The 19,397-nt window shown below is 40.7% G+C and overlaps 2 protein-coding genes across 3 annotated transcripts; one reads left to right on the forward strand and one right to left on the reverse strand.

Moving 5' to 3' along the window:
* The first annotated feature begins 160 nt into the window (after positions 1-160).
* On the forward strand, positions 161-17,460 carry sept7b (septin 7b). 2 transcript variants are annotated; one of them, XM_037072937.1, is made up of 15 exons: positions 161-318; positions 1,337-1,338; positions 2,405-2,507; positions 4,189-4,295; positions 5,712-5,812; positions 5,953-6,087; positions 9,730-9,847; positions 10,272-10,364; positions 10,455-10,551; positions 10,953-11,004; positions 11,264-11,392; positions 12,447-12,467; positions 13,995-14,130; positions 14,894-15,036; positions 16,128-17,460. In XM_037072937.1, exons 1-15 carry the CDS (start codon positions 315-317, stop codon positions 16,165-16,167), a joined length of 1,281 nt encoding a protein of 426 aa, XP_036928832.1. In that variant the 5' UTR covers positions 161-314; the 3' UTR covers positions 16,168-17,460. The 2 variants fall into 2 exon arrangements, with proteins under 2 accessions (XP_036928832.1, XP_036928833.1); XM_037072938.1 differs by having other exon boundaries at positions 206-318; positions 2,408-2,507.
* On the reverse strand, positions 17,372-19,121 carry LOC119005383 (protachykinin). Its single transcript, XM_037072955.1, has 5 exons — positions 18,451-19,121; positions 18,097-18,196; positions 17,971-17,994; positions 17,831-17,887; positions 17,372-17,742 (listed from the first exon to the last, which is right to left on the reverse strand). The coding sequence occupies exons 1-5, from the start codon at positions 18,589-18,591 to the stop codon at positions 17,732-17,734; spliced, it is 333 nt and encodes a 110-aa protein (XP_036928850.1). The 5' UTR covers positions 18,592-19,121; the 3' UTR covers positions 17,372-17,731.
* Positions 19,122-19,397: the final 276 nt, after the last annotated feature.

Genomic DNA, 19,397 nt, shown 5'->3' on the forward strand with positions numbered 1-19,397 from the left:
GAGTGGAAACTGTAATTAATTCAGCTTTCAAAAAGAAAATTGTTCCACATAATAATAAAAAAAAAAGTTCTTTCCATAAACGTTAGCTATCGCGAGAACACAACGACACTGAAAGGAAACACACGTTACCGCGAGACTGGAGCGTTCCTCCCTTTGTGATTCACGTACGTTCTACGTCAGTGTTTCAGCGTAGGCTCGCTGGGCGCGAGAGGCGTTACGTGCCTCAAAGTGCGTAGCTCGAGTAAAATCGGCGAGAAGGGGGAATGTCGGCTTGTGAATGATCGGTTTTCGAGGCGGCAGGGAGCGTCAACGTTATGGGTGAGACTGCTGCGGTCAGATACTGTCGTGACTTTTTCAGGAACATTTGTTATAAACTCAAACTGTGATCACTCATGTTGGATTTGTTTCGCTTGTGAAACTATTTGGCTTTGCCGCTGTTTAGCTTCTGCAGTTGTCTGAGCAACCAACGCCCAGTCGTCCGCCTACAGTTTGATAGTGTGCTAGCATGCTAGCTAGCTTCCTAGCTAGTTGTTAGCTTGGGTGTCGCTAGCAGGCTGCATGATCTAACCGGAGTGTCATTTCCTGTCTTTAGCTCTTCAGCAAAGTAGTCTAGTAAACGTTTTTTTATGTGTGTTATAAGCGAACATATTAAACCACGTTTACATTCCTGTTAGGATGATGGTGTTTTGTTTTAAAAATGTTTTTTAAAAAAATACTACCAATTTGACTAACGAGCTAAGTAAGTGTCGTATGTTGGATTAAACAGCTCGCGTTTAATGCTAACTTGTTTGAACCTATGGGGGAAAGGAAATGTAACGACAGAGCTTTGTATAGTGTTCGTATTGTTTAAACGAGATACTGTTAAATAGTAGCGCAGTATAAAAGCATTACATTTGTACATGACGACCTGTTCAAAGTGCCTCTTAAAATGGGGCGAGCGACCACTTTGTGTCGTCTGTGTGGCCGTGATGGGGGTTGCATTAGTGTGCGATCAATAATTTGATTAAACTGCCATGAGTGGAGCATCTAGGTTAGGCAGTCGAAGCCAAACCAGGAAGATGTGTCAGGGTTAGTTGTAAGGAGGTTACGACTGCCATCTAATCTGGATTACAGTGGATCTAGTACCTCAAGGTTCATGTTTTGACTTTAAGTTCATTGGCTTCTGCCTCTAAGGCAGAAAACTGCACCTGGTTTCCCCTCAACCTGAAACAACAAACTGTGTTTTGTTGAGGAAAATCTTTTTAAAATCTGCACAAGCGTAATATAATTTAGTCCTCAAGCTGCCACCACTTCCTTTATCAGAGCTGACAGACATAACCGGAAAAGCAACAGACAGCTGTCATTTTAAAATGACAGCCCTCAAATTTTCCACTCAGTTTTTCTGATTGCTTTGATAAAAGATGATTGGAGTTGAGGTGCAAGGTGGAGTTTCTGCAAAATCCGTAGTTTAATGATTAACAAACTAAAGCTGTAAAATGCTGCAGAGATTTAAAACTGCACATCCTGTAGGCAAATGAGCACATTAAGTCAGAGCGTCACACAGAAGACATGTGGGCTGTAGTTGGTAGGCAGGAGATGCTGCAGCGTGAGAGACAAAAATCCACTCCTAGCCACGGGCGAAAAGAAAAAGCTGAAACAGTCAATGGACCTAGCTTTATGGTGCTACTGACATTAAAGGAGCAAGTGGAGTGAAATATGTACAACACTGGCCAAGTGTCTGTGTTGTTACAATATAGATCATGAATCATTTTGCCCCAGGCCTCTCAGCTTGGGAAACTGATGCTGGACAGAGAATGGGTTGTTTGTCAGATGGCCTGACATTGATTTTCTGTTGCGTTTTTTGTTTTTGTGCTCTCTCCATTTGCTCTCTGGCCCTGGAAATGCTGGCTTTTCCTGCACACTGGGACCACATCACATTGATCTGCATAAAACAGCTGTAAGTATTATTACAAAATTATATCTATGATTTAAATAACTGCCATTACATGTGGACAAGCAGCATTCAGGTCTGAAGAGCATGATTTTGAAGTTCACTTGTGATCTCAACAATCTCCAGTGTAACGACTGTTTCCTCATTAATTAATATGTTTTAAAAGTAAGGCATGACGTATGAAACATCTAGAATATATCCATTTTGGATTTGAATGTGTTACTTACCGTAAGTGTGATTTACCTTGTACAAAATCTGGATTAAGCAAATGCAGACTGTATTATAAAAATGTTTTGTCCAACTTTGAATCTACTTAAAGGGAACATAAGGATTCTGGTGTTTTCCTTTTTTTCCTGTTTTTGCAGCATGGGAATACGGCTTAAAACTGTTCTTTTAAGCTTTGCAGCTAACGCAGGGGAGTGAGATTAGATTTCTTTGTGGTTTTGATGTATGTATTTTTTTTGTGTTTTACAGCAGCAAAAGAATCTGGAGGGATATGTCGGCTTTGCAAGCCTCCCAAACCAAGTGTACAGGAAGTCTGTCAAGAGGGGCTTTGAGTTCACCCTGATGGTTGTTGGTAAGAAGAACACACACTGCTGTGTTTGCGCATGTTTTTAATGAATCATTTCATTGTATTTGTTGCGGTTGGCGTTACAGTCTGTGGTTTGTTTTTTTGGAGAGCACGAGAGAGATTTTTTGTGTGCATGTGTGTGGAGCCATATTTTTGTACAAAGGACATGCCCCAAGTTTTGTAGTGTTAACTTCTAAGTCGGAGAGGAGGGGACTATTGCTGGTATTCAAATTAATCTTAATGTCACTGTCTTCGACTTATTCTGCCAGAGCAGACACATTTGGGATGCATTTATCTAGAGCTGCACTCAGCAAATCAAAAATGCAGACATTCTTTTAAAATGCCTGGATGTGGTGGTTGACACCGGGCCAAGATCCTCCTCGGCTGATCAGTCCCTGTTTGGAGGGAAAATGCTTCCTCGGGTCAAAACCATTTCCTGTGGTGGGACCAGCAGAATTCGTACCCAGCATGCCTCTAAGAATAGCACGTCTCCCGTTGTGATAGCAACACTTCGTTTCTACAGGCTTTTTGCTGATACATGTCAGTCAGTGTGCGGTCTTTTCATTGCTGTTATTTACATTAGAAAATCCTCATAAAAGGCCTCTTGAGTTTCATTTTCTCTCATTCCACGCAGTGCCCTCTGTAAAAGCTGCTGGATGGTCACCAAGTGGTCTTCTGGGACCTGCGAATGCTTTTATGTGTTTCTGACAAATAATCTTGTTTTGGGAACAATTTCAGAAAAAGATGGAAAAGGTATTGCATCTAGCAACAAGGAAAGTCGAGGAGTTCCTCTGGGATTGGTGATAGTTAGATGCCTGCCATTTTTTGGACACACACACACCACACGCAATATTAAGCTTTCCTTGGCTCTGATGAGCTGTGTGCCCACATGTCCCTGCCGCGCAACGCAATGCGTCACCAGTGTGGTGTGAAAGAGAGAAGGAGGAGGATGAAAGATAAATGCAGGGAACGAGAGCGATGGGACCGGTAATACCAGCAGCGACTGGCATGTCTGCCCATGCCTAATGAAACTCATAACCCAACAACCTGTTCACTCCACATTGCAATCAGCTCATTTCACAGGCCTGTCATCACTTCACATTGCAGTTCTTTTAAACTGCGCAGGCTCACAGTGCATTTCTACATGCCACGCATAAAACCGACGACCGACAAATGTTACAGATTGAGCTCCACAAATTAGCCTTTGGCTGTAGCTTGGGTGTAAATGGTGGCTCATTAAATATTGACTTGTGGCCATCAGCCAAGGCAGGCAGTGTCAGTGGTCATTTCCACTAATGATCCTTTTCATTGGAGCTTGGAAACTGGGCACACAATGGCCAGCCAAGCTTGAGAAGCCTCCCAGACTGCACAGCCAGTCAGCTGAACATAACAAGAGCCATTGTCAGTGTTGTGTCCTTAGCCTTTGAACTGTAAACCCAAATGGATTAATGTCTTGGGCAAATGTCAGTCTCAACTTCGGACAGCACATGACCTTTAATTGTCTTTAAAGATGCCAACAGTGATGTTTGTGTGGATATAATTCAGAGGGTTGGGTTCTTGTAGTAGGAATGTTGTATTCCAAGTTATGCAAAGCCTTACCATCTGACTAACTGTCTAAATATAACTTGAATATGTTTGGTCCATGTGTTCCTCGACTGATTTTGTCTTCTGCTTTTGCTTTTTTCAGGTGAATCAGGGTTGGGCAAATCCACGTTGATCAACTCTCTGTTCCTCACAGACCTGTATTCGGCAGAGTATCCTGGTCCTTCGCATAGAATCAAAAAGACTGTACAGGTACAATTAAACAAATATTCTCTTTGAGCTGAGTTGTTTCACGTGGTGTAAAAAAACATCCACGGTGTTGGCATGTGCTGCGACCAAAAAAAACAGGTACAGATGGGAAATTGCCGCAGGGTGTTTTTGTTTAATACAGCTCTAAGTAGATCAAATTTCAGAGTTGGGAGATTGCACAGTTCAATAAACAACATTGAAATGTGTTACAGGCTGTGGCTGGTAACGTTTTCTAACCCACCAGCAGCTTTGGCAGCTGTCCAAACCATCATTTTGAAGTTCTATTTGAGTATGTGGCCTCAGAACTAACAAATATAGATCTGTGTTTTACGCATAATTGCCTACTTAATTATCTGTTTTTTTTCCACTGTGTTTCAACTATGTAGCTCTCAAGTAGATTAATTGCCTCTCAGCCCACTAAGATGAATACAGCAAATTAAACTTCTTTGCTTGCTAGTTCACAACATCGGCTGGAACATTAACAAAGATACCACATTATTATGAAAGCACACATGAATGGTCTGTCTATAAACATAGTGATTTACAATATCACAATGCCAGAGAACTAGCTCTATTAAATACAGAATAATTGCCTTTCTCACTGTACGTCATGCAAACTGATTAACAAAGAGCACAGAAATAGTTGTCCAGGGTTCCTACAGGCACTCAAAAAAAGAGTCCTTTCCCCTTTCTGAAACTGTTCCATCACAAATACCAATGGCACAAACAGCCAGTAATTATAACACTGAACTGACTCCAAATTTCCCTCATATCCTCTGTGCTTTTTAGCCAGTGTGGACATGAAATGGGTTTTAAATTGTGTTCAAATAGTCTTAAAAACTGCAAAAAGTCCTAACGAAACTTTATCTCTAACGTTCAACGTAACAACATCGTCTGACCATTTTTAATGAGACGAGAACGTCTATTACTTTTAGTTTTTATTCGATCTAGCTGTGTTAACAGCTTTCTTGGTTTGTAAAAAAAAAATCGTTTTTAACTCACTGTGAAGAGGTTTGACTGACTCTTTGATAGATGCAGTAAAACCTTATTTTGAAAAGGTCAGGCTGGCTGTCTGTTCCTTCCATAAAGTCCATCTTACTTAATTACACAACGCTGTCCTGAATGTTTAGTGCCTCAAGTGCTGCACTTTATCTGTCTGGCTCCTGACTGACAGCATTTCTATCTCCAGATGCTTGTGTGTGTCTTTGGTTTCTCAACATAGTTAGCTAATAGCACAGTGTGGGTTGGCGTGTTGCTACATGCTGCTAGCTTTGAGTGTTTTCGGTGTGAACTGTATGATCTGTGATGCTGCTGCCTCACAGTCATGATGATTTTACATTTCCCAATTAAACAGTTTTAAAGCAGAGTTTGTTGCAGAAGTTAACACAATGTGCCCTTTTATTATTTCCTCTGTGTCAGGTGGAGCAGTCCAAAGTTTTAATAAAGGAAGGCGGTGTCCAGCTGCTGCTCACAATAGTTGACACCCCAGGGTTTGGAGATGCTGTTGACAACAGCAACTGGTAAGGATCGCCACAACCTCAGCCCAGCACAGATAATATTCCTTCACTTGGAATCCTTAAAACCTCTCTGACATTCCTAATTCAGGGGGGAACTTCTCAGCCTTTGATTCTTAATGGAAGCTGTAATTTGTGTTATGCAGCTGGCAGCCAATCATCGACCACATAGACAGCAAGTTTGAAGACTACCTGAACTCAGAATCCCGGGTGAACAGACGGCAGATGCCCGACAGCCGAATCCACTGCTGCCTGTACTTCATCGCCCCCTCAGGACATGGGTGAGTCTGGGACACAAATTAATAACAAAATAAATGCCCTTTTTTGTGAATGCTTTTACTCAGAGCGGCCTACACCACCCATGCTGGTAATATGTGCTGACCCAGTTAGAATCAGGAGCTTGAATCACCACTTCCTTGTTAAATACAAAGAATAGAGGATGGTCGTAAAGAACGGATTGGATTGGAGAAAGGAAAGGGTTGGGCGCTGGAACAGTGAGAGGAAATGAGTAAAAAAAAAGGGTGGAAGGAGGGAAATGAAGGGTCAAGAATGCCCCAAAGGTCAGAGAAGCAGGGTTGTGACTGGAAGTGAAGGGTGCTGGTTCAGGTCTCTGTGCAGTCTGGAAAATCAAAGGAAGGATAGCCAGTAAAGCCCTCAGTCCATTTGCATTGAAGGTCAGTGCAGCTAAGTGGCCGACAGCATGAAGCTGCGGTCAGGCTGAGCAGCTCCTAAGTGTGTGCAGTGAATATGCGTGTTGTCTTACTCCCATCTTCTACACTCACTGCCTCCGGGCCGTTGCTGTAAACGATCATGTGAGGACAGCTCTTCCTGCAAAATAAGGGTTAAAACTTCAAGCTTGCAGATGGAATAAAATGACGAGGGTGGGGGGAGCAATACAGAGAGAGAAGCTGGCGAAATGCCCAGCAGATGATACCGATCGCCAAATGTTTCATAAAGACACGACTGTATGGAATTTAATCTGTCGTGTTTATTATTCCCACCAGATCTGCTACAGCTAGCTGACAGCTCAAATGTGCTCATCTAGTCTTTCCTTTAAAAAGAGTAGGAGTATCGAGTCAAAGAGTAGAAAGTGTGGGAGAAGTGAAATTGAGAAAATTCAGAGGTTATTTCCTCCCCTGAAAACAAAAGGCTGATATTCAGTCGACAACTTTATACATTACAATGTTCTCATCTTTCAGGTAGTCGGCAAACACCTTGATAGGTGTCTTTAAAGATAATCAATAAATTGTCCCCATATTCACACAAATCTTCTCATGTATTGTGACATGTATAAGAATTATCTGATGTGTGTCTGATGTGGTTTTTGCAGAAAATAATTATAATTTCTGCATGTCTCATGCAAATACTTAAAATGGCAGCTAGTTCTTCTCCCTCATTAGAATTTCTCGTTTCACAAGTTTAGTTGTTGTACACAAGATGTCTCCTGCTTGACAGTAAAGCTCATACTCATTTTATGCACGCTGGAGGCTTTGAGCTTTTTCATCACAGTTGTGTATGCTGACTACTGGACCAGGATTTGACAAATTAAAAATTATGCTTTTAGGCCTGCCAGTTAAAATCTGATTTTCACTGAGGGCGAAGAAAATTGAATTTATTCAGCTGAAGGATAAGAAGAGAAAAAAAACAAATTTTTGACTTGATACTGACTCTTTATTTGTCCCCTTTTTGACCTCAGTTTGTTTTTTCGTGGCTGAGCTGTTGGACGTTCAAGCCCATGTCCATCTGCAGGCGTCTGAGTGCTCCTCCAGGCAGTGTCAACACAGCGTTTAGCCTTCAGTGAACATTAAATGGCTATCTCTGTTGTTTTTTTGCAGCTGACAGTCTAAACTCAGGTGGAAGTAGTCCAAGAATAGATACCCGAGTACAGACGGGTATCTCAGTAGTTACTGACAGAGTTTATTTGACCTCTTACCAGAATTTTCACATTTTTTGGGCAGCTTCAAAGAAAATTTAATAATGTGCCTTGTTCTAGCCCCGATTTATTACTTGGATCGGGTTTAGGTTCGGGATAAATTATTTGCAAATCATCAAAACGCTAAAGTCGAGTATTATCATTATCCATATCCCATCATTTTGCTAATCCCCCTGATTTTAATGCTAGGATCATTTCCGTCTGCTGAAAATCTGTGGTTTCCCCAGCCTCTAGTCAAGACTCTTGACCTTTTAAAAATGAGAAAAAAAAATACAAACGGAGCTTCTGCTGTTTGCCATTGTAATGCAGGATACTGTTGTTTGTGTCCCAGTTTGTGTTCATGCAAATGTCCACTGTGTACTCACATGCCCTTAAAGCTGTTGACCATGACTTACTGTAAACAATGAAGAAGGCTCTGTCCTTCTTTCTCCTCGTGCTTTTTTTTCTCCTCCTTCCTCGACCCCTCCGTCCGTCCTCTGTGAGACATTGTGTTTGTACAAGCCAGCCCTCTGTACCCACACAAGCAGTATGTTATCCTTGAGGATGGGCAGCGTATGTTCTCGTACACACACACACACACAGCATCCCCTCATAACACCAGCTGACAGCTCTCACGCAGAATCACAATGACCTCCAACACTGAGAGACAATCTGGACATTGAGCACCCAGCTGAACTGAGGTGGCCGCTTTTCTGAGGACGGTGACTCACGATGGAAAAGATCGCCCACACCAATCTCTGCTAAATCATTAAGTGCGGCTTTCCCCAAACTGCGGTTGAAAACCAATCATCAGAGGGGTTTTCTGACATTGTCAGCATCAGTAAGTAGAGCTGAAAGTCAATTAATCACTTCAGTCATTTATCGAGCAAAAGCAATGAAAATATGCCGCAATTTCATATGTGCCAGCTTCTTAGATGTGCAGATTTACTGCTCCTCTTTGTCAGCTGTCATCATGAAATGAATACATTTTAGTTTGGGACATTTAGGTCAAACAAAACAAGACATTTATAGACATGACCTCAGGCTATGGGAAGTTGTAATGGGCATTTTTGACTTTTTGATGTCATCTGATTGATAAGAAGATCAGATGAAAAAAAATGGCACTTTATTAAATAGTAGCTGAAATCTCTCTTGATATCAGCAAATCCTCGTAGTCAGTTTGATTACGATCGAAGCAGTGAAATTATACTGTTGTTAATCATACAGTGCCTGCTGGTGTGCACATGTCCTGCTCCATGGACTAGCTGTTGTCATTCATTGTTGGGTTTATTACAAAAGTTCATCAGACTCACTGGGTGTGCAATAGCATCAGATTTGTTAATGACATTTGTAGGCTCATCAGTAGATTCAGTAGAACTGTTGTTTTTAGCGGTTACATCCAGGTTTTCAGTGCAGCACTATGTGTTTTTTAAATAGATCTGCATGGCTGTTGGCAACGTGACAAACATGCATCCCACTGCTCATACTGTATCAGATTCTGCTTCAGGCAGTTCAGCTCAGACGGATATTTCCACTGTAACTTCAAAGAGTGAAATAAAGATTATATCGAAATGCGGAGCTATAACTCAGTAATTCAGCCATGTCAAATGTTATTTATTCATCTCACAAACAGCCAAGAATAGCAATGGTTTCTCACGACTATAAGGTCATTTTCTTAGACATTACAAACATCAGTCAGGCGTCATGGATGCTTCTCTATATTTGGTTAAGCGCCATTTCCGCTTGTGTTGTCTAAAGAAGGGCTGACCGAGAAAACGTTTTAAAAAGTAAATCCAAAAGCCAGTCAGCCACAAAAATGTTGCATTTGGTCCTAAATTGACAAAAAAACTAATTCCACAATTGTTTGATTCATTGTTCTGTACTTAAATGCGCTAGAATGGTAAGAAAAAAAGCTACAGTATATCAATACTAAGTACAAGGTACAGAGCGTTAGAACATGATTTGAGACAGCTTGAACTCCTTGTAAAGTTGAATCTTTATCTCATTGCAGACTGAAGCCCTTGGACATTGAGTTCATGAAACGGTTGCATGAGAAAGTCAATGTCATACCGCTGATCGCCAAAGCAGACACCCTCACCCCAGAGGAATGCCAACAGTTCAAGAAACAGGTCAGTAGTTTCCCCAGCTGCACACCACTGCAGAAAAAAATATCCAAGAGCGTTTTTTTTCCTTTTTCACTGTGGTCATCGCTATCTTGGCAGAGACGTGCGTCCTGAAGCAAACCCAAATAAAGTAGAACCTCGTTGGTGCTACAGCTGTTTCTGCTACGATGTGTGGAAGGTTTTCTGTAAATTATTCATATGTATAAACACAAAAATGAAAGTTTTGTTCTAACAACATAAGACATTTAAAGTGTTGTAAAGTGAAGACATGTAAGATGCAAAAATCTACATTTCCTCAAGGCAGAGTATAGAGAGTACATCTCTTGATTGAACAGATGTATTTTTCCCGACTCAACATTAGATTAAGGAGGCTAATGTTTCCAATTAACTCTGCCAGAAGTTTCTAAAAGATCCTCTCTTTTGCTGCCAGATCATGCGGGAGATCCAAGAGCACAAGATCAAGATCTACGAGTTCCCCGAGACGGACGACGAAGAAGAGAACAGGCTGGTGAAGAAGATAAAGGTACTATATGTCACCTGACACGTCATATTATATATGTAACCTGGACTCAAGCGTTTATGTTAATTATTCCAAATGTTGCTCTTTTACTAGGACAAGTTGCCGCTGGCTGTAGTAGGAAGCAACACCATCATCGAGGTGAACAGCAAGAGGGTCAGAGGGAGACAGTACCCCTGGGGGGTTGCAGAAGGTATGAAGTTTTACTGACTGCAGCAAAAAAAAAAAGCTTAAATTGTGAAATTCCCATGAAGAAATTAAATAAGTGATGCATCCACATTAATTTGCTTTAAAAAATTGAATAAGTGATGCATTCAAATGAATTCACCTGAAGAAATTGAATAAGTGATGAATTTGGGCAACTGATGAAATTAGTAGGAGTCATAAAAATAAATCAGATCAAATATGAATAGACATAAGAATGTTGTGTCATTCTCCAACAAGTAAGGACCGTTCGACAGCATTCCTGAACACAGGAACCGAATATTATTTACGACAACTCAGACCCGAGATGTTAGTGAATGTCTGAATAAACAAGGCTACACAGTTATTATTCAGATGACTGTCTGACCGGCTTCTTGTTTTCTCTCCTAGTTGAAAACAGCGACCACTGTGACTTCACCATCCTCAGGGACATGCTCATCAGGTACAAACACAACGATGACAAGTAACCTGCAACATTTACAGTTAATTAACACCTCAGTTAACCAGGCAGTCGATAAACAAAGGGAGTTTAAGTTCAGGATCTCCAATAATAAAAGATCTTAGAGGTATCAGACATTTAATAAATTCAGTCAGTATTAATTTTTGTTTAACTGCGTTGATGATGTTGCAGAAGAAGCAGTTTGAAACTTTACTGAAAGAGCTTAATAAATATATTGAGTTGTTTGATTGTCTGTCTCTAGAACTCACATGCAGGACCTGAAGGACGTGACAAACAACGTCCACTATGAAAACTACCGCAGCAGGAAGCTGGCCGCTGTCACCTACAACGGAGTGGACAACAACAGGGCTAAAGGTCAACTGTCCACCAAGTAAGTGCCGGACAAAGTTCACTAAAGACAGCAGCTGTAGTCGATGCGAGCAGGACAGGTTCACTTCTATGTAACTTTATCCACCGAGTGCTGCGGGGTATTTAAACCTGCAACTCAAACTGTGTAGAATAGAACAGGAACAGGAGCTCTGAACTGCTGGTTACTTACCTCAGTCGACTGTTATTTATCAGATTTACAAGCATCTCAGATTATGTTGATATGCGAAGTGGAACTGATTGATACCAGATTAACCTTTGATTGTATTTTTCTGTGTTTGATATTGTGTATTTTGGCCTAATTTTTTACAGTTGCATGTGTTAAATCAAATGCGATACATTCTGCGGTAAAATAATGATATGAATTACTTTTGGGACATATCACCTGATTTTCCATAATTACATTCTACTTTGTGTTGTTTTAAAAAAGGTCTTTGAAATTCTTAAATTTAACTTGAGGAAACCTGCAGAAATCCTTAAAAAGCAGCATGAGAATGAGTTGTTGTCACTTTATTTACTCCTGTCCTATATTTAGGTTCCAGGTAACGGAAAACATCTGCGTTCATACGTTTCCATCCTCCAATTGTTCTCTCTTTGTGACGTTTGACAAACACTCGATGATTTTTGCTGATTTTTTGTCGAAACCTCTGACTGTACTACTTTGCATAAAATCAAGCCACTGATTTTTGTGTTAATCGGTTTCCATTCAAAGCACCACGCTGCTTTCTCATTCATGTAGACACAAGCAAATGGCTAACTCACTCAGCTTTGATTCTGGCTCTACGGCTGAATAAAGGCCTCACACTGCTAATGCTAACACACAGCTAAACATTTGATCGACTCTGTTAATATATTTGACACCCAGCTCACAAAGCTGACATTTATTATTTCCAAGCTTTCATTTTTTCCATTTGCAGTGTAAAAAGTGGCTGAGATCACAGAACACGTCTAAAAAAATGTTTTAGTGCATGACCTCATTATTGCATGCTGTGTGTGTCTGTGCGTGTGTGTCTGCGTGCGTGTGTGTGTGTTTGGTTGAATGTGTTTTTGTTTTTTAGAATTGACACAGTTGAAGGAATGTAAGTGGTCATTTTTTTTTTTTCACTTTTTTTTTTTTGAGACCCTTGTGAATGAGCTCTCTCCCTCCCTCCTTCCTCTTTTACTCCCACGTTGGCTGCATTTGGGTGTTTTCTTTCCTCCATGTTGAATTACTGTAGGTTTTCTTTTTCCCCCCGACTTCCCCCTGTCAGTAGAAATTTCCAGGAACAGCGGGAGAAAAAACTATGAATTGCCACACTCATGAATATCGTTTGAGGGCTATGACTGTGACAAAGCCTTGAACTCTTTCCACTGTTGCATTTATTGCTGCTGCTTCCACCTCCTGCTGCTGCTTGGAGTAATAACAGAGACCTGCACATGAGAGTAAAGGAGTGGTTAAAAATGACTATGAGATGCTCGACATTAACATCAATTCATGACGTTGGAATTGCTTTAAGTTACAGCTGTTGATGCATTCGACCTTTAGTTGTCAATGTTAACAACATCCGTAAACCAGCTTAGCCTGAAACACTTCAAACCCATCAGAACCAAATACAAATTCAGGAGATCTCTCAACTAAAACAACCAAACCAAAGTTTTACATTCAAATTAGTTTGTTCCTCTTTGCATATGTAATGCATTCAACCGAAGTGAAGCATTATGGACTTCTTGCAAGAGCGCACTCTCGCTCACCCAGGTTACATGGTTGGACTAACAGAGGCCTCCCTATCACACGTCACTGTGCCATCAAAATGATCTTGACGCTTTTTATTTTGAGGTAAAATATTTTCATAATGTTGCTTTAGGATCACATTGTTGTCTCCTTCAGCATCACCTCTTTTATTATTTAATTTAAATCAGTTGTAACACCGTCGTCTGTCCTGACTGTACAGTCCTCATAATCACAGGCAACCTCTCCATATTTAATGTCAGGTCTCTGTACACTCACACTGCAATAAAACATCCTGGTGAGCTTTACTAACATTTAACCCACCACGTGCACTAACAGCTGGTGTTCACAGGTGCCCTGCAGTAGCTTTGGGTCCTTCCTCTGGTTCCCAGAGATGTCTCGTGGTCGGTTTGGTCTCCTGCTCCTGTCAGCCTTGTCGGATCCCGTCCTCCCTGAGACTTTTCCTTTCCGCCCTCCTGCACCCTGACAATGATGCATTTCTTTGGGAAATGAGGGCTGATGTTGTCACGATATAATTTGAATAAAAGATTTGTACAGATCGTCTGCACAGCTCAGTCTAGGAGAGGAAACGTTGCATGTTTTACTTGCTGTTTCATATTGAAAGTAAAACATGCTCCTTTCTCTTCATCGCCTTTTTCTTCCTCATGTTTAAATAAGATTTCTGTGTGCAGAACAAATTGGGTCAAAGAGTTGAGTTTTTTTGAATACACTTAATTAACTTAAGCGAATTCAGTTAATTATCGTGACAACTCTAGTAATTACTGTTCACACTTTATCAGCAGACTGTTGAGTAGGCCGGTGCTGGTGATGCTCTGCAGTGCAGGTCTAAATGTGTGTCTTTGTGTGCTTGTGTCTGCTTGTGCGTGTGTTTGTGCAGGAGTCCCCTGGCCCAGATGGAGGAGGAACGACGGGAGCATGTGACCAAGATGAAGAAGATGGAGATGGAGATGGAGCAGGTGTTTGAGATGAAAGTCAAGGAAAAAGTGCAGAAGCTCAAAGACTCTGAAGCTGAGGTAAAACACACGCACGCAAACACACGTACGAATGTGGTTTAATGAATTCTGCCGTTCATGCCCTCGTGAAGTTACTCATCTCTGTCTAGGCTCCTTCCTTCCTCTTATGCTGACTTGTTTTTAGTGGTTAGAAGTGTGAGGGAGCTTATGAGAGTGTGTTGCTGATTTGTGTCAAATGATGTTCGTTTTTTCTGGTTCCCTCTTTTGTACTTGGCACTTCATGTATTTGTCCGCCTGCAGTTGATGTGTGTGTAACATGCAGACTGATGATGTCTGCGTCGAACAATATCTGGTGACGACGGAAACAGATGACATGTTTTTGTTTTTGTCAAAATCAAAACGCACCACAACTCAACTCAACATGACAAGTTATTATAGTTTTTGGTACATGAGAAAAACAGCCTGTGTGCTAATCTAACATCGCTGATAAAATGGAACATGAAGTCAGAGCTGGAACTAAAGCTTAAAACCATGAAATGAAACATTAATTTTCCCCTCTCATGAATTTAATATTGACTTCAAGCCTTTTTTCTGTCCAAGCATTCTCCCTTGTTTAGTGTCTGTTGAACATTTCCCTCTTTTTTTTTTTGTTAACTGACACCAAAAAATATATATATATTGCTGCACACAAGGCTCTTTGATTCAGTTTGAGTACTATCTGTTTGAGGGCTTGTCTCTTTTCATTCCGGTTCGTGGGTATTGTAAACTGCAGAAACATAGAAGAGAAAGTACTGACGGTCTCTTCCTTCCTGTGTCTCTGCAGCTTCAGCGGCGTCATGAGCAGATGAAGAAGAACCTGGAGGCTCAGCACAAGGAGCTGGAGGAGAAGAGACGCGTGTTTGAGGAGGAGAGAGCCAACTGGGAGGCCCAGCAGCGCCTGGAGCAGCAGAAATTGGAGGCTTCCAGGTACAACTGACACACACACACTCAGTATTTTTACCAAACCCAAGTATTTAGGCTCCTAAACAACACACTGTGGGACTGATCTTAAGGATCGTTGGAGGGTAAACGGTGGACAGTAATGGATTAGTGCCACCTTGTGGACATCTGATCTTCCTGAAGAAAGAGAAAACTGTTTTTTTTCAAATTGCATCAGACAGAACATCTGTAAGGAGTTGCCCGCAGCAGCCATCAGAATTGTCCGACTGGCAATCCTGGTTTTCGTCATGGCCATCTGGCTATTTCTGGCTTCTTTCAGTTTGTCACACAAACATAGCGCTTCAAGCAACAACAGAGACGAGCAGTCAGGCGATGCAGTTGTCACGTAGTGCTCCCTGGTAACGCAGTTTATTCAAGGCCGATTAAATCTCCCAGAGAATCTGATACGGAGAGGGTAGTTTGTGAGAAGTGCAAGAAAAGGTATGCAGATGAGTAAATGAAACTGCCGGTATTGTGTACACGAATATTGATACTTTAAACCGGATGTTCACTGATCTGTTTGGGTTGTGAGAAAACACACACACACACACTGTGTTTGCAGTGCTGGTTTTGGAGACATTTGTTTTATCGCAACGTGCTGTTTGCTTTCTTGTTTTTGAATAATTTGACAGAGCTAATGTATTTCTTTTTTTTAAAAAAAATAATATATTAAAATTGCTGGAGAGAAAGATATCGCAATGAGTGTTTTCCAGCATCGTGCAGAGCTACAACTAACAACTGAGCCCACCACCTGAAACCAGTGAGAGCACAGACAAATTCAGGATTCTGTTATGTGAAGAAGATCAATGTTTGGTCAGCGTGATCGAAACCAATGTGTGTATTCAGCCAGCAAAAATGGGTCACAAGTGCACTTTAATTACGTAGCTGGAGAGGTCCCAGGGCAAAAACGTTGAGGAACGGTCACTGCGGACAACATATAGTATACTTTGGTATAAATGTATAAGTATTGCGTTGGCTTTTTAATACCTTATTTCTTACAGACATAACTTATAAAGTGATGGTTGAATTTGCTGCTCAGAGATCTGAAACTAAAAGTGTGTGTTTGTCCTTTTCTGCAGGACCCTGGAGAAAAACAAAAAGAAAGGCAAGATCTTTTAAGAGACAGTCGGCAGGACCACCCCGGCTCGAGTTAATATTGTTTGCCAACGTTGCCGGTCAGGACGCCAGTGTGTGGCGCTGACATCACCCACCTCCTAATCCCTTTTCCTCCCCTCCTCCCCCTTCTTCTCCCCTGCCCCCTTTCTTCTTCTCCCCTCCTCTTGTCCCCTGTCCCCCGCTCTGTCTGCCAGCACGGCTGCGCTCCTGCTCCCAGCCACTAGAGGGGGGTACTGGGGGTATTATGGGTATGTGAGGAGGTGAAGGGGGGGGGTCTTCATGTACGTACAGAGCTGCCACCACAGAGCCCCCTCGCTGCCTCGGGACTCATCATCAAAGAATGTGTTTTCCCATAACGACAGAATTAATGGAACCTGTTTTAGAAAGGCCAAACCCATATTATTATTCTAATTATTATTATTGATGTTATTATTATTATTATTGTTGTTGTTATAACTGAATACTGTCCCTGCCCCCCAACCCCACCCCACCCCCCCAACTTGCTGCTCTCTTTTCTTTTTTCATCCCAAGGTTGCTTTTAAAGGACTTATGTGTACAGTTTTACAGAGAGCACTGCAGACAAATAATAAATAAATACCCCTGAGTCATGTTTGGCTGTTTTACAATCAAGGTCTGGTGGATTTAATGTGTTTACAGATAAAATGAAAGTAACAGTATATGAACATTTAACCCGATCTTCCATCGTGTATTAAAGTCAGAGGAGGACGAGGCATCGACTAATCCTTTTTGTTTTGAGCGGTAAACCTTTAACCCTCCTCCTATCAGTGCGCCAGTCAGCAGAGAAACCTGAGATCATGAAAAACAATAAAATGCACCTTGGGCCTTTTTATAGATAAAAAAAACAAAAAAACAACGGCTAAAGCTTCTCTTTTTTCTGAAATGTAACGCTTTCTTTTTCCTCTGTGTTTAGCTATTTCCATTAGCCTTGGATCACCATTTATAATGTCATCATTAAGTGTTATATTTCACTTTAGTTTATTTTTATATATACCGAGCCAGCTGAAGTAACGAGTTCTTTTGTATGTTTAGAAAATCCTCAGAGACTTGAGAGCAGCGTCCACTGTTAAGAAACACGCTTTCATTTGTTACAGTGATCCGGGACGCTTTAAAAAGACAAAAAAAAAATACAAATATTTCAATCACTCTGCGGAAACGATCAGTGGGAAATGAAGAGTCAACACCGCAATTTGCTTTGGCTATGTACTCCATCTCTGTATTTTTAATTTTATTTTTCATTTGTATTGTACAAAGTCACTTAATAAACCTGTGATGATACCGAGGAGTGAAATGGTTTATTATGAAAACGTGTGGATGCTTTTTTTTTCTCTCTTACAGGACTGCTTGTCATTATACTGTTAGATACAGACAGTATTTCACCATGTTATTTGAACACCAGATGGCGCTAATTGCTCAGCTTTTGAAAAAGTGGCAAACTCGACTCAAATTTAAATGTATTCAATGATACAAGTAACACGCAAAATACAAGTTTTCGCCAGGAATGAAAAATAATAAATTAAACGAGCAGATTCTTAATCTTCTGTGCAGCTCACATCGCTCCTGCAAGGATAAAAAAAACAGCTGTTACCAGGCAGATTTTCACTCAAACTGCCCCTCAGAATAATTAATGTCTTTATTGAAAGTATACCTTGATCCTCGAAGCTCCTTTTACCCATCAGTCCAACAAATGTTTGAAATCTGTTCCCTGAGAATGAAAAGATCCGTTAAAATGCAACAGTCACTTGATTGAGTTTTTTTTTAAATAAGAAGCAAAGCAATAAAACTTACGTTTACGTGATCTCTGTGATTTTGCTGTTGGAGAAAAGAAACAAAATGAGACCTGAACGCAGCAGTCTTAAAAAAAAATAATAAACACAGTATTTCTTGGTGAGAAATGCCATCAAACAGCTTCACCTGAGTCCTTCTCAATGACTCTCGGAAAGACTTGAGATCCTGGATTTCTGCTCATTCTCACGAATACATCTCGAATTACACCTGAGTTTGGCCACTTGTTCTTTTAGGAGACAAAGAATGCAAAGAAAAATCAAATAATGCTCTTTATCTCTTTTTACAGCTGCAGCCCAAGTCAAATAAATGATCTTGCCAAGAACTTCTAAACCGAAAATAAAATTATTATAACTATTATAAGTTATTTTAGATGTTTCCATTCAAAAATCTCCTGGGACGCGCGTATAGATGTTTTCTGATTCATTACAAACATGGCAAATCTTTATATGACAAATATGATATAAGTTTGATAAGTCTCACCTCTTCGATGCCTTCTCTCCAGTTGTCAACTTCCATTTCTTGGCAGAAAACACTTGTGAGAAGCAGCAGAACTATTATAACAAGTTTAACAAGCTCCATCATCGCCAAACTGTGCGTAATTTCAGCCAAACGTCTCCGCATAAAAATATAAATCCGAATCCTTCTAGCCTGGATTATTACTAATGATGAACACTAAGGTGAGCAGGTAGTCCACACCTCACTGCTGAATTATTCAAATGCTGATAGAGAACAGATAGCAGCTCGTTTTCACTGGTGGTGCGCCATTGCGCCACGGGGGTCCATTTACGCTCCTTTTACGCACAAGGGCTATTAGGCACAGCTGGAGTGGATAATGTAGGTCTTCTCTGGCAATTATTCTGTGAGTCACAGGGCTTCCTTTTGACATATGTTGTAATTAGCATGGCTAAATTGTAACGCTGGGAATATGTGAAGATAATGCTGAAATTAGAGTTTCTGAAATACTGTTGATACTGGTAGAGTCTGAAGCTCACTGGGATGACCAGTTCAGTGCTAACATTTCAACTCAAAAACAAATCTGACGTCCTGGCTGCAAAAAATATTGTCAGATTTAATTGACAAGTAGGAAAAAGTCTTCCAAGACAGCCAAAACAAGGAGTTGGATCAATCTATATGCCTAATGGACACTTTTAGAGTGTTATATAATTACACTTTTATTTATATTATGTTGGCTGTTTTTATTTCCCATGCTTGTTGCTTGTTTAATACTTCATTGATATGAATATTGTTTATGTTACATGTTTTTGTATGTAATATCTAAATTATTGAAATAACAAAAAAATGACTGTTCCTGTTAAACATTGTTAAAAGTACATTATTAAGTAAAATGAGTCAATTATAAACGTTAATATTCACATGTTAACAAAAAAAAGACGTCCAGACCAAGAAGTGACAGGTAGACGCAGATT

Source organism: Acanthopagrus latus, chromosome 17, assembly GCF_904848185.1.
Source record: "Acanthopagrus latus isolate v.2019 chromosome 17, fAcaLat1.1, whole genome shotgun sequence".
Taxonomy (NCBI): domain Eukaryota; kingdom Metazoa; phylum Chordata; class Actinopteri; order Spariformes; family Sparidae; genus Acanthopagrus; species Acanthopagrus latus.